The sequence below is a fragment of the Pocillopora verrucosa genome, chromosome 2, assembly GCF_036669915.1.
Source record: "Pocillopora verrucosa isolate sample1 chromosome 2, ASM3666991v2, whole genome shotgun sequence".
Classification (NCBI taxonomy): Eukaryota; Metazoa; Cnidaria; class Anthozoa; order Scleractinia; family Pocilloporidae; genus Pocillopora; species Pocillopora verrucosa.
Window position 1 is genome coordinate 17,655,707 of NC_089313.1, and position 14,906 is coordinate 17,670,612.

Here is a 14,906-nt window from a genome sequence, read left to right on the forward strand (position 1 = left end):
AGTTTTCTCTATTGTGAGATCTTAAATACTTTTCATTTGCCAGTTTTCCTTTTTTCTGAAACTTGAAAAATCATGTGTCCACTCACGGATCCACTCTTGTCGAACTTTTTTCGGGTTTTTCTTTGTTCCTTTTTGCTTCGTTTTCCTTTTAGTTGCTTTTGATGTTTGGTATGTTATTCTACGAGTATTACTTTAATCTTACGTTGTAAAAACACATGCTTTTTATCACGATACTCTTGTGCTTATTTTTATTCAAATATCAATATTTTTGTTATTATTATTATTATTATTATTAATTGTTAATAGGGTAATATAAACTTGAAATTCTTCGTCATCTGCTGTATCTTACTGATGAATTGTATGGGATCACGACGTTGATCACGGGACGCGTAAAGAGATTGAACTTTCGACACGGGTACATTTATAGACTTGCTCTGTGGGAGTCTACTGAAGTATTAAATTAGTTCTTTCAACAACTATGAAAATAGCGCTTTTCTACGAGGTGACGGAAACACGATTTTACACCAGTGACAAAATAAGAGAAATCCTCTTACCTTCGGAAGGAGCCACATCCGTTCTTTGCTATTCAATTTTTTTCCGATTTTCTGTGCGAGTCATAGCTGTCAATCGTTCCGGAAAATCTTCATCGAAAAATTTCTGCGGATTCAATCTCAGTTGACCTTAAGGAAGGCCTTGTAACTGTTTGGCATGCATTATGCAAATTTTGCGAGCCTCGTGTTTTAGAACTTACGCCGTCTCATTTTGATGTAGACAGTGGTAGTTTTGCATCATGTACTTGTGTGGCAAGCCCATAGTTTAAACAGTAGCAGCCTTGCAACACAAGTTTGGTAAGAGGTCCGTTTAGTTTGAGATCAACACCTAGTGAAGAGGCTCTCAGACAGACACACCCATTTGATGATGGGATTACCTGTCACCACATGTTCTTCATTGCAATCGAATCGTTCTGTTTTGTTTGGACGAGTCTTGAAGGGATACACTATCTCCTTGACTTTGCCCAACCTTTCTGACAGGCAGATGGACATGGGACGGCGCTAGTGTTCCGAATTATTGAACAAAAGCGTCACGCCATACGCCACTTCACCTTGGTGCACGTCCACAATTCGCTTGACCTCCAGCCGTCACTGATAAATCTGTTATCAGAAACGCGAGAAAAGAGTCCGAAAATATGCAAAGGTGAATTCTAAGGCTGCCGCATCTGCTAATCTTCTTCAATTTCCCTCTTCTTGTTTACGATACCTCACCCTTTTCAGTTGCCCTCACCTATTCGATATGGACACTCTGTCTGCCAAGCCCCATAACTTGATGTTTCACTTAAGGTACTGATGAGGTGTACTAATATTGTTGCTGTGGGTAGGGAAACAGGTTTCGTAGGTTTTTAAAAATGACAAAGACGCTGTAGTTAAGCAAAGCTAAATAAAGAATATTCTTAAGGAATCACGGAGGGTTCTAACTGGAAGCAACGAAACGAACTCGAGACTCGAGATCGCCCGCTGAACATTTGAGGTTTGGAAAACGACAGGGAACAGCGCATACAGCAACAAACAAAAACGATCTTTCTTTCGACATACGATAACTAAGAAGTTAACAAAAACGTCGAGTCCACAATAATATTTTAATAAACTTTGCGCTAATTTATTTCATTATTACAATAAAAGATAATAAATGCCTTCTGTGGTAAAAATAATCAGCGAGTTAAGTCTCACTACAGACTTTTAGAATTAAATAATAATTACAATTTTAATCTGATTAAGAAGCCAAAAACATAAATATGACTTAATTTCAAACTCACGGCATTAAAATAGCTATTTCAATATAAGACTAATGTAACAAATCTGATCTTCTTTTTAATAATTTTAATGATATCAATACTTAAATAATCACTGCAATGTAATCTCTGTGTAATCTCACAGTACTGTTCATAATGGGGTGCGATTTGCGGTCTCAATAAGATACATTGAACCTACTTATTGACTACCACACTGGAGCAATCATTGAAAGACTGTCACTTGTTACTTTTATGGAAGTTAATTTGCCTACAACGGAAAAATCATTTGCCAAATAAGTCACATGGTAAACCGAAAATGCCTTAGTATTCACCTCCTATATTCAGTATAAGTTGAGACCATGCTATGATAAACCAGTAAGATATTGTTGTAACCTTCAATTCTTAAATGACAGATCTAAGCATAGTATAAAATGAAGTAAAACATCTGCACTCTGTGGGTAGAGCCTGAAAAGCTCAACTTCATTTGAGAATAACTTGGATTTATGTTGGATTAATTGGCTGAGTACATGGGATATTTTGTTGGATAATGATTTTTTAGCTTTGCTGAACTCCAGTCATTTATTTCTTTTGACATACAGATATTTCCCTAACATGCAATATTTTTAAAAGGACAATTGTCTAAGAGAATCAGTACCCTTGGTGGCAAGAAGAGCAGACTCCTTGAGGTCAAAACATGCTCACTGGGAGCTGAAGTGCTCCTGCATTAAATGCGAAAGCTCTCCTTCTTTCCATCAATGTGCCTTAACCGCAAATACACATCTGTACCCAAGCCCTCCATGGACAGCAGGTGAAGTGATCCTCCAAGATACGTAGCATAAGCACGAGACGTAGGAAGACCAAAGCCCCATCCTGCCATGGGACCCCCACTAGGTGAACTGCTCGGGTGTCCTGCACACATTTCTGAGAGGATATTGTCACTGTCTGAGGGCTTTATGGTGCTTCGGTCACCCATAGTGGTGAACGAATACTTAAAGATATCCTGGCACTGGGACTCTGGGATGCCACCTCCACGATCAGAAATCCTGCAAAGATAGACGAGTTTATTTATTGTCATGAAGGATCTTTTGGCTAAAGGGGCATGGTTGTCTAATTTTACCACAGCTCAAAGGCATTCAATACCACACAATGATTAATGATTAAAAAATTCAGAACTTGATTGAAGTTTGATTTGGTTGCTATTTCAATCAACTGTTCTAATCTAAATTTTTCCCAGGTTAAAAAGTATCAACCCAGTTTGCTAATCTTTTCCTTTGTCTCAAATAATGAATACTTCACTAAAAAAAATTACATTCAAACTGTTTGAAAACTTTAAAGCAAGGTGCAATCTGATCAACAACAGCTACAAAGGTGGATGCATGTTGAAGAAGTTGTTTTTACCTGACAAAGAATTCAGTATCATTGCTGCAGAGTGTGACTACGACATTGGGCACTTCATTAGGTCTGTCTAAGTGAAATTCCACACTGGCCCTAGAATAAGTCAGCAAACACATTGAAGTTCTCCCATTCAGTTAACCTGTGTCTAGCAGTTACAAGTATAGCAATCATACCATTACTATTACAAGAACAATTGAAAATGCTTATCAAAAAAGTACATAGGAAAAAAACTCAGATGAAAACACAAAGAGCTTTCCTATTCTAAATAGATGCCTTTTTATTTGAGATTTGAGACAAACAAATATCAAACAATGGATGCAGATTATAAAAATTAGCATTAGAAAGGAAACCTTGGCTGGTCAATAGAAACTCACTAACCTCATGGCATTTTTCAAGAGTTCCTGAAGAATGTATTCAAGAGGTGCAGGAATGTGAGGAAAGATTGCTTTTGTGTGGCCATTGACAATAAGTCCTGGAGCTACACCATAAGTATGTTCGCAAACTTGCCTATAAAACAAAACACAACGTCTGCCATCCCACTTTCTTCTTTTGCCTTATTCCATTACATTGCTCATATAAACACATGAGTACCCACAGGGTTTCTGTTAAGTTTTAAAGTAACAATACAGATATCTTCTATCTGGATATTTTGAGTTGACGACTGAAGAAGCCAAAAAAATTTGCAGAATAACCCTGATCCAAGTGACTAATAACAAGAAGTACAAGGTCCCAGCTCTGACATTTTTTCATCTCAGCCCCAAGACAGCAAAAACTACCTTTTTTTTTCTTCAACAGTTTTAAGTGTCAACATCTTCTTGTCCTAAGTAAAAGCTAACTAAAGGCTGTGAATATTACCACTGAAGTAATCACAAAAATGACTGTACGCAATAAATTTTACCTGGCAAAGTCACCACTCCTCTCAACAATCTGTTTAAGGTTTAGGTGAGTACAAATAATTCCAATGTAGTTTGGCTGTGACAGAAATCAAACATTCCACACATATTAAAATGTCATTAATTTTTATTCCATTTCCAGAAAGAGGGAAATTTTGCTTCTGCATAAGCAAACAATTGAAAAGCAAGGAGAGAAACCATTCTCAGGTTTGATATCATGATCCAAACCTAGACTACTGTATCACTTATGCTGCTTTGCAGCTAAATGTATGTAGGTTTCCTCATTTTCAGGAAGTTTTACAAGTTAGAATGAAAAGAATACCAGTAGATATCAAAATATGAATACATGTAAATAAAGTCTTAAGGGAACAATACAAAAACAGAACAAGCCAAAAGAGCACTGCAATGATAAAATGAGACTTGAAACTTGCACCATGATGAACAAAGCACCACTACATGATTTTACATGATTTTTTAACTCTACAGTTAAACCTAAAATACTTCACCTTGTCCATGCTTAGAGCAAGATGATGTTCTGCTAACATGCGGATTCCAAGCCTTGATGTCAGGGTACGATTTAAAAAGGCATCTATTATTTCATACTGCAATCATAAAAACATTGATAATAAGTTTTTATCTAGATATCCCTAAAAGAACAAAGATGATAGTGAAATAAATCTTTTGAAAATTCTGACTTACTGGAACATTTTTCTGGCATTCATGGAATCCCTCTGCTAGGTGGGTGACAACACTTTGATGATCATCTAAGAGTTGTCTGATAGTACGACAATATCTTTCCTCTGCTTCAAGATTTTCCACCTATGAAATTAAGTAATAGACATGCTCATCATACCAGAGTTGAAGCAAATGATACATCTACAAAAGGCAGCAAATATTTTATATCATGAACCCTCTATCCTTTAACCTCTCAGAGTGACTAGAACTTAATTTCTTCTTACGACATCACTGCTGTAATCCAACATCAAGGTCACCAGAATTATAGAAAAGATCATCAAGTAGAGACATTCTTGATTGTTTCGCAAATTCTCCTAGTCATTACTATGGGGAGTGTATATGGATCAGAATCAAGAATATGCATAATAACATTGGGGAATAAAAGGTTAGTCTGATAACCAGAGTGACTACAAGCTAACTAGGGGTGCCTGAGGAAAAGTTTATCAATAGCATTTTTTGTACTTCCTCTACTGATAACTTGCAGCTTTACTAACATTTCTCACAAATTAGTCCTTTGAAAGAATAAAACATACCTTGGGAAATTTGTACAGCATACTAAAAGCTCTAAGATATAATTCATACTGAAATAAAAATGAAACAGATTCCAAATATTTAAAAGAAAACTAATGGGTGTTAAGTAAACACAACTCATCTCAAGAAATGAACTAAAAGAAAAAGACAAAATTTAAAATCTTAAAAATGAACTAAATTATTCATAACATGATGCAAAACAAGCACATGTCAACATGATATCTATTTCTTAATCTGATCATGGTACATGTACATTCCCCCAGTATATGGCCATCCTTCTTGTCAAGCTGTGTCAAACTCTTCAAACTCAAGTCAAACGCCCATCATGGCTACAAAATCTAGTTTCTCTCCTAATCCACTGGATTTTAACATTGCTGTTATTCCTAATTCATATGTGATAAATAAATGATAAGAGCAATGTACAAAGTTCACCTACCATATCATGAATGACTGGATTGCACAGAGCAATGTGAGGCAGTTTTTGAAAGTCAACAACACGACGTGCAACCCGAATAGGTAACTCTTTTTGAAGAAACTGGGCACTTTTCTGACAAAACAAAATGTCACAAATACAAAGTCAGATTAAAAAGCATTAATTAGGCTTAATTATATAACTGTTGTTAGTCCTTAATACACAGGTGTATCATAAGAAAACAAATTCAAAACCAGGTGTTATTGAAAAAAAAAATTAAAACAACTGAGTAACTACTACTGTTCTTTAACATAAACAAACTTTATCTCCACTTTTAAGGGAGCTGCTGATGCTATTAAAGATTCAAACATTAGATATTTTCCATTTATCCATGGAAAAGATGCGGTTATTTCAAAATTTCTATCCACTGCATATTTTAAAACAGACTGAGGGAGGAGGCAATAGCTTTCATAGCTGCAAAGTAAACTTGAAAAATAACCAATAGATTTCCAAGGTAAAACTAAGAAATGCCAAGAGTTTGGGCTAGCACAGCAAATTAAATATTCTGTCTAAAAATAACCTCTTCTTACATGAGTCATCACACTCAAGCAATCTTCTTGAACAAGTTCCAATCCAGATAGTTGCATACTGTTATTGATTTACTAGCATTCTTCTTGCTTGGCAAGAATTCATAATGTTCTGCACAAGTCATTTTGAGGCTAAAACTGTAATAAACAAGTCTTATCTGTAGCTATAAAGTACCAAAACATTTAAAGCCATCACATTACAAAAAAATAACTTTGCCTCAACAAATTGTTTTATGATAAGCAACCACTATATTTACTGGGATGAAAAATTAATGCTGAAAAAAATCACTCTTTCCATGTTTGTGTCTTCTTGATTGAAAAACTTAGCATTATGTAGAGAAATGGATCTGCCTGATTTTCAAGAGCAGAATATATTTGTAACTTCAGGTTTACTTAAGAGTAAACTTAAAATTGCTTTTTCTCAATTCAAAATGAATGAATTAGGAGCAGTCAAAATATTTAGAGGAAAGGTTGCAACTACAGCGAAAACCAATGCAAGCAGTTATTCAAGATTTTCATAGCAAAGCCAAACAGAAAGTAATTTGCATGCCTTTTCTTGTTATTCAAAAATGTAATGAATAGTTAGTCAAAACAATCATGGGGTACAATATTTTTTAAAAAATTTAAAACTACCTATCTGAATAAAAGGATGATTTTGGGTATATTGGTTACTTGTCATCCCTCAGGTGGAAAATTAATCACAGCTTTTATTCCAGACTCTTTCCTGTGTACCAGGTGATAAAGCATTGTCTGACTGTCACTTACAACATGTTTTTTTGCTTAGGGGCATTCACCAGTGCATAGAGCATAGCTGTTTTTAAATCTCCAATTCCCATAAACAGAAGGAAACATGTTTTATTTTTTTCTAAAGTACTAAAGAGTACAAACCCTGCTATCTTGGATAAGACCACTTTTAATGTATGTTGTTGTACTTTGGTTAAAGAGAAGCCTGCTGGGTGTAAAACTATCCCACAAAGGGTGATTTTATTTACAGTGCATCATCATATTCTCTTTCTGAGTTACAATAAAATGGCAATGGGTTACGCATGAGCAACAAAACATACAATTTCCTCTTGTAAAATAACTAAAAAAGGAAAATATCACTTTTATGTTAATACATAGGATCCATTTAACCGTGTGAATACCTTAAAAAATTTAGACATGTCCATACAAGAAAAAGCATATTAGATTTAAACGAGCCTAGTATAATGTAAAATTCTTGATCTCTGGAGAAAGCTACAAGTAACTTTTATCTTACTAGTAAGTGGGTTCCATCTTTGAATCTTCCGGCCCAGAGCATTTGGAACGGGGTCAGGCGAATCGATGGCTGAAAAAAAGATCACTTATTGAATACACCTTCCGTCCACAAAACCACAAACGATGTTTTAACGACAGCTTTAAATATTATATTTTAACTTAAGATCGTCTTTCGTGAAGATGACAGAATGGTAAAAGATAATTCATCTCGTCAAACTAAATTAAAAAAACGCCAGTTCAGATCAACTTCAGTGAAAGCCTCATCACAACTACTTTACAATTCAAACAAACCTTCGCAGACGCTTCGTCCAAAGTTTGTTGTTTCACGTAAGACCAAGCTTGTGTTTGGGAGCCAAAAACCGAAGCATTGCATCTTATTTGCGTTACGCTACTCCGGCAGATCCACCGACAGTTCGGATTCAGCCACGATTCGAAGGACAGATTCGTGAATAGCCGACTCATGATAAGAGGATAAGTTGGCTATCAGGGAATTTCAAAACAACCTTGTGACTGCGTGCAGTATGAACGTGTTCCTTGTACACAACAGCGAGAAATCGAGACTGTAAAGTCCTTTGATGGTTGTTGTTAAAATGATCCGTTATCTATCCATTTCTCTCTCGCACAGAAATCGATCCGTATGGTTGACGTACTGCAAAATCCAGAAAGGTAACAGAAAAACACTTTTTAACCGGTATAGAATGCACTTGACCTATTTCGGTGACTACATTTTCGTTTGTCTACGCCTCAGGGTTTTCGTGAGACTTCTTTACTTTATTTACACGCAACGAGAGCGCGGTCTCAGTCGCGCTAGCCAATTAGATTGACGTAACTGGAGACATGTGAAGAACACGTGTTATATCACAGCGTGACATGGAAAGAAGAGCTTTTTATCATATTCCCGTATAATTTTTGTGTATAGTATGACTATTTCAGTTTTCCAGCTGAAAAACTAAGGCGTAGGGTTGTATTAGAAAATTAGCTATGCGATGTAAAATCTCTTGAGCAAACAGGCCTAGACGTGATGTCATGCTAGCTGCACAAACTAGGAACTTCGAATGTCTGAATGGACTCCCCCGATGGGCCAATTCGTATCTTTAGATTTTTTTAATCAAAAAATGTCGTCACGATAGTAACAAACTTAAATTCAAAGTCAGCATTTCTTCAGAAGAGTGGTCGGCACTAATATGTCTAAACATAGTTATCAAAGCGGCCGACAAAGGCAGCGCAGTCGTTATTTGGCGGGCCAACCTCTACCAAGGAGAAGCTTTACGGCAACTTTCTGACGAGGATCTCACTTTCATCAACCAAACTATTGTCAAAAACACGATTTACGATCTTATAACTGAACAAGAATTGCCGGCCACTATAAAAAGTCACACCACCATCACTCCTAAAACTTCGTGTATTCACTTTTTACCTAGAATACACAAACCTAACAACCCAGGTCGACCCATCGTCTCTGGCTGTGGTTGTCCCACTAAACTTATCTCCAGATATTAAGACAAAATTATGGCACCTATCGTCAACACGATGTCAGACGATTCAGAGACTGGTGCTATCTTTTCGCAACCTCCTCTGATTTCCATTCAAATGCGACAAAAACCGGCACAGGTAACTTTTTGGTCAGAAGTTCATTTCAAACTAATGACCAACTTGGAACTTTCAAATACACTCGCTTATGATGCAAAAGTTGTCCTCTCATTCACAACGAGGAGAAAATTTCGGAACCCAAGAGATCCATCAAGATCACTGATCATTTTACGTGCACCTCCGCCAATGTCATACACCGTATAACTTGCACTTATTGCAAAAAGTTATACATTGGTGAAACAGGAAGTCCGGGAACACCATCGCGACGTAGAAACAAATGACAAGGACCCATTCAAACTAGTCGCTAGACACTTTAATTTAACCCTAACCCTAAGCCTAACCCTAACCCATCAAGAACTTACAGGAAAAAAATATATTTTAATATATTACTTTTTTTCTAGGGTGGGGAGAGGGGAGATGGCTGGTCGTACGTAACTCTACTCAGAAGACCAACAGAAAAAAACGAATGAAAAAGGGAAACCCAATCAAAGTTACTATGAGACAAAGTAAAAACACATATGGGGAAAGAAGAATGGAGAGAGTTACCTACATAGGCCAACATTTCTTTCATAAATAGGATTTTTTTTACGTCGGCTGGGAGAGTTGGTTGAGAACATATACTGTTCATGCCTGTACGTCTTGACCACTGAGAAATAAGGGAGATAGAGAAACTTGTTCAACCTTGTCAACATCAAGAGGAATTTGTTTGACGAGGCCAAAGCCTTCGTTTGCGCAGTAATATGTTTAAATTTATTTCGTTTAGAAAATTAATCAGTACAGGACGTGGAAGCTTTTTTCTATTTTCTTTTGTTTGGGTTTTTCTCTTTGGCCATGTCACATTAATTTTGAAACGTCGCTAGTAATGGCACTTCACTCTGGCATATACCACACTTATGTATGATCCGCTGAACATGAGCCGTGTAAGAGTTATTTCGGGAAGCTGGTATTTAACCAAGACAACTCGATAACTACATATTTTTGTGCGAAGGTCCGTCACACCTCCCAGGGAAACCTTTGAGAGGCTCAATTGTTGAAGGAGAATGTCTGGAGAGGCAACCCATCATATGACTGTGCATGGATCGCCGACAAAATACGTTAAATTGAATGTCGGAGGGTCTCTCCATTACACGACTATCGGAACACTCACCAAGCAAGACAGCATGTTGAGAGCCATGTTTAGTGGTAGACTGGAGGTTTTGACAGATACTGAAGGTATGCTTTATTTAAGATATTAATATTTGGAATAAAAACGGCTGTCAGCCATAATTTCAGTCTTGCTGCCAGAGATAAACGAAGCTAATGAACTATTATTTGCTATTTGGACTGTACAATAACACCGACATTTGGTTGCGGCGTAGAATTAATGATCGAGAAACGCAATAATTTCTGCATTCGTACTCTCACACTATATACATAGAGATAAATCACCAAATAAGGTATTTTAAAAAGAGAATCTCACACTCTGCCCATTATTATTTCATTACTGTCCGTATGATTTCCCACTAAAATGTCTCACGAATGTAGCGTCCATGTTTACAATGCTTGCTTTAGGTGTGAATGAAATGTCTTTCAAACGGTTTGATTTGGTTTTGTGTTGTTTGTCACAAAAAGACACCATTTATATAAATGCATACATACATACATTCATAAATATCTGATGCTCAAAAACAGTACACCGTCTCAAGTTGCGTACATTGCTGGAAAGAAAAGGAAAGTAGAAGGAAAAAAAATTAAATCAGAAAGACTTAAATATAGAGGGGTATTTGAGGGAAGTGCCTTGAACTTCACACCAAGGAAGTCCTCAAAAGTTGATAGTTATATTCCAAGTTCTTGTTCAGAAGTGAGAGGAAATTATTCAAGTAGGAAATACTCCATTACTAAAAAAGCCTATGGCTTACACTGTTACAGAAACACCAGGTTACTAAGCTAAAAGTGTTGTCTTTTTCAGCCAGTGGTGTCTTTAAGCCCATCATAATTTTATCCACCAATTTTAGTTGGTGAATTTGGTTCAGGGATTGGGGAATCGAAAAGGGAAACATACCTATGTAAACTCATATACAAAAAGTTTATATTCTAGGAAATTTATAAATAAGAAAAGATGAGGTTTTAAAGTAATGTAGATTTGAGGGATTTGCTCACTTCTTTTCAGTCTCTCCTTTGGAATCCTTTTTCCTTTCCTGGTGATTGAGGTAAAACAGTTTGCCTTAAAAAACAAAACATTTACCCTTCTTGTGATTAGTTAATTGTAATGAAACAAACTAAGATTCTTTTGTTTGAAACTTGGTTGGGCTCAAAAGCTTTCAATGGCTTGGTGGAAGTTGCTTTGGACAAAATGTTCATATGTGTATTACTGATGTTTTGTGGGGATATTAGTCCCAACAGGTTCTTAAAGTTCCTTTATATTTGTGGAGAAAACTGGGGCAACGCCTGCTTGTGATGGAAATCTCATAACTTTGGAAATGCAATCATATTTTTGAGATGATTGTTATATGGTAAATGGATAATGCCAAATGTATTCTACTTTTCATTGTTTAGGCTGGATTCTTATTGATCGCTGTGGAAAACATTTTTCTCTTATCCTAAACTTCTTGCGCGATGGAACTGTACCATTACCACAAAATGAAGTAGAGTTGCAAGAAATCTTGATTGAGGCCAAGTATTACTTGATTGAGCAACTAGTTGAACAGTGTGAAAAAGCACTTGAAAAGAAAAAGGAAGAACATGACCCTATCTGCCGTGTTCCACTCATAACCTCATCCAAAGAGGAAAGACAACTTGTCACTGGTAAAAAGGTCTGTAAAAAGTTTAGTCTTGGTATTTAACCCTGCCACCCTTAACCCTTTAACTCCCAGAAGTGATCAATATGAAACATCTCCCAATAATATCCTTACATTATCCTGCAAACAGTTAGTGAGAATATTCAAACTCATCCGGTGGAAGTTGTTGTCTTGATCTAACACCAAATTCTCGTAACTGATTTACAAGGATATGTGTAGCAGCTAGAGGGGGGAATTACCAATCTAATCTTGGGGATTAAAGGGTTAAGAGTGATCAGTGTCTAATTTCTCCTTACAATTTCACCCATGAATCACACAGTAAGACCACAAGAATAAATGAATTGATCACCAACCAAAGAAAGTTTTGTTTGATAAACAAGTTAGCACTTAAGGAAATGTATGAAGAACAGTATGGGGAATATGCATGCTGCTGTTGGGGCGTAAAAGGTTCATTGCAGTCCACTTGTGGGATCATTTCATCCCATGTTATCATCCTTCGGTAAAAAGTATTAATGAGATAATTGAATTGTTAAATTGAACAGGCTTTTTCATCTCGTGACACCAAAGAGTATCTTGAAGTGAAAAATTTGACCAAATGTATTTGTTGTTACTTGACATTCTCAGCTAAAAATCATCACAATGTGTTGGTTGATATATTAACTGAAACATGTGAAGGTAGTGTTAATTTTATCCCTTTCTCTACAGCCTGTGGTGAAGCTGTCATATAACAGATCAAATAACAAATATTCGTATACTGGGTAAGTTTCAAACTTGTCATTACCAGTGGCAATGGAAAAGTTCTTACAGTGTAGATCTTCAAAGAAATTCTTATCTGTGTACTTTAGGGTTGTACATCTAGGTGACCTTACTTGCTTTTTAAATGAGAAACATTTTTCTAACAGCTCAGTTTTTCCCTTAGTATTTACCCTCATTAAAAAACATGAGAAGCTAAACGTTCCCTCCCCCTCCCCCCCCCCACTTTGTTTATTACGCAAATCCCCTGTTTATTAGTGTCGCGTGATGTAGCGTATCTCGACCGAAAAGGAAACTATCAAATGATGGCATCTCTTGTTTTTATTTTTCTTTTGTTTTATTGTGGTCATAAACAGTCAATCAGATGATAACTTGCTGAAAAATATTGAACTCTTCGACAAGCTGTCGCTTCGATTCAATGGACGAATTCTATTTATCAAGGACTTGATCGGAAACAGCGAAATCTGCTGTTGGACATTCTACGGAAACGGGAAAAAGCTTGCTGAGGTGTGCTGCACGTCAATTGTCTATGCCACAGAAAAACCGCAGACAAAAGTCGAGTTTCCGGACTCAAGAATTTACGAGGAGTCCCTGAACGTTCTTTTGTACGAGCATAGAGGAAATGGAAACTTTCCCGATGCTGAACTACTCAGTGCAACTCGTAGAGCCGTCGGACCACGAGTTATTCCAGAAAATGACGACGATTCGTCAAGAAAACAAGACAAAAACCGTTAAATAAAGAAGCTAGTCGACTATTCTGCAGTTTTCAACTGCAGAAACTTGATTTTTTACTACGCTGGTCTGCATGTTTATCAGAATCCGTAATTTTAAACGTGCCAACGTTTAGCAACGCGAATTCAACATGTGCCTTTATTGGATTTTTCCGTTTCTTTTGGTAAACAAACATTGAAGAATTAGTCTCTTACAAAACACACATGTTTTGGTTATATCAGATGGATAACAGACGCATTGCTCTCTCAGGAAAGCGTATAATCAATGCCTTTAGATTAGTAAATAGTGCGATGTTCTTGTGTATCTGTTTGTCATATTGTCTGTTATTGTCTAGTTGTTAAGGAAACCACAGAGGGGCTAGACTACCTGGGATTAAAAGGCTTCCCATGCCTTACGAAATACCATGCATTTCAACCCAGGTTCTCAGTCAACAATCTTTTCGTTTCTATTTTGACGAACTAGAACAAAATTCGCGGAAGTTAAGAATTGGATATAGTTGCAGTCTGTAGGCCCCCTCCAGGTTTCTAAGTATTTATATCCTGCTTTAATCCAAATGGTAAGAGATATATTTCAGGAGAAGGTCGAGAAAAACCTTACTCCCCGTGGTATGTAATCGTAATAGGAAAGTGGCTGATTTTTAACCGCCAACTGAGATTAGAACGATTACAACAATTCAGGTTTACTTATATCAGTCTATTAGCGGGATGGAAATGAAACACGAGTTTAAACCAGTTTGTCGACTATTGTTGGAGTAGATATGCCATTATTAACAATATGAGTGCGGTATCAGGACTGATTGGTTTAACTCGAGCAGTTTTGCTTAAATCAAGCCGAGGAAATTTGTGTTTGAATTAAAATTAGAGGAAGAATCAAAGCCACTCGTCACAGCCCTGGTCTTATCCCGGGTCGGTTGTATGGTTTTGGTGGGACATATGATTGGTTGGGTTAGTATCATTTTACGGCTTTGTTCTTTGCAGGAAGAGTTGGGTTAAAAACTATTTGTAGACTAAATAACAGTGTAAACTTAGCCGGGACTTCTGAGAAGCATAAGGTGGCTGTAAATACTTTTCATTGAGGACTGTTTTCTTGTGCATGCAAGTACGTTTCCTTTGCTGGCTGCGTATGTGGATATCGAGAGTTAAATCGGTCGATGATTAAAGAAATGTTTTTAAAGATTTTGCATCTACGTAGCCCGTCCTTCTTGAAAACACAACCACACTAATAAAAGGGGAAGAAGGATTTAGCAAAGATTTTCCGCCGAGATTACACGTGGATGTAAATTTAAACAATTGTGACTGGATAAATGGGGTAAATCGTGGCCAGATTTACTCTAACGTCCCGTGAAACATCACTTTGTATAATCCCTTACCTGTGTGACGACACTTGCCTAGGCATGGGAGACCTGTTTGGCTTCAACTTTAGTGCAGTCACCCCCTCTCCCCGCCGAAAAAAATTCAT

General features: G+C 36.8%; 2 protein-coding genes across 2 annotated transcripts; one reads left to right on the plus strand and one right to left on the minus strand.

The window, feature by feature from the left end:
- Positions 1-1,614: 1,614 nt before the first annotated feature.
- On the minus strand, positions 1,615-8,370 carry LOC131792827 (branched-chain alpha-ketoacid dehydrogenase kinase-like). Its single transcript, XM_059110234.2, has 10 exons — positions 7,888-8,370; positions 7,598-7,666; positions 5,777-5,887; positions 5,343-5,390; positions 4,774-4,893; positions 4,581-4,676; positions 4,080-4,153; positions 3,560-3,688; positions 3,185-3,274; positions 1,615-2,829 (listed from the first exon to the last, which is right to left on the minus strand). The coding sequence occupies exons 1-10, from the start codon at positions 8,056-8,058 to the stop codon at positions 2,511-2,513; spliced, it is 1,227 nt and encodes a 408-aa protein (XP_058966217.2). The 5' UTR covers positions 8,059-8,370; the 3' UTR covers positions 1,615-2,510.
- Positions 8,371-10,109: 1,739 nt separating this feature from the next.
- Positions 10,110-14,621, plus strand: LOC131792825 (BTB/POZ domain-containing adapter for CUL3-mediated RhoA degradation protein 3-like). The gene is made up of 4 exons (XM_059110232.2): positions 10,110-10,398; positions 11,722-11,978; positions 12,669-12,721; positions 13,073-14,621. Exons 1-4 carry the CDS (start codon positions 10,227-10,229, stop codon positions 13,449-13,451), a joined length of 861 nt encoding a protein of 286 aa, XP_058966215.1. The 5' UTR covers positions 10,110-10,226; the 3' UTR covers positions 13,452-14,621.
- Positions 14,622-14,906: the final 285 nt, after the last annotated feature.

What these genes read in the sequence shown, in the direction of transcription:
- LOC131792827 (XM_059110234.2), bottom strand. Translation starts at nt 8,058, where the DNA reads ATGAGTCGGCTATTCACGAATCTGTCCTTCGAATCGTGGCTGAATCCG. An exon ending in TGCTGTACAAATTTCCCAAG is followed by an intron (nt 4,894 to 5,342) that starts GTATGTTTTATT and finishes TTAATTTCATAG; the next exon opens with GTGGAAAATCTTGAAGCAGA. An exon ending in AATGCCAGAAAAATGTTCCA is followed by an intron (nt 4,677 to 4,773) that starts GTAAGTCAGAAT and finishes TTATGATTGCAG; the next exon opens with TATGAAATAATAGATGCCTT.
- LOC131792825 (XM_059110232.2), top strand. Translation starts at nt 10,227, where the DNA reads ATGTCTGGAGAGGCAACCCATCATATGACTGTGCATGGATCGCCGACA. An exon ending in GGTTTTGACAGATACTGAAG is followed by an intron (nt 10,399 to 11,721) that starts GTATGCTTTATT and finishes TTCATTGTTTAG; the next exon opens with GCTGGATTCTTATTGATCGC. An exon ending in AACAAATATTCGTATACTGG is followed by an intron (nt 12,722 to 13,072) that starts GTAAGTTTCAAA and finishes GGTCATAAACAG; the next exon opens with TCAATCAGATGATAACTTGC.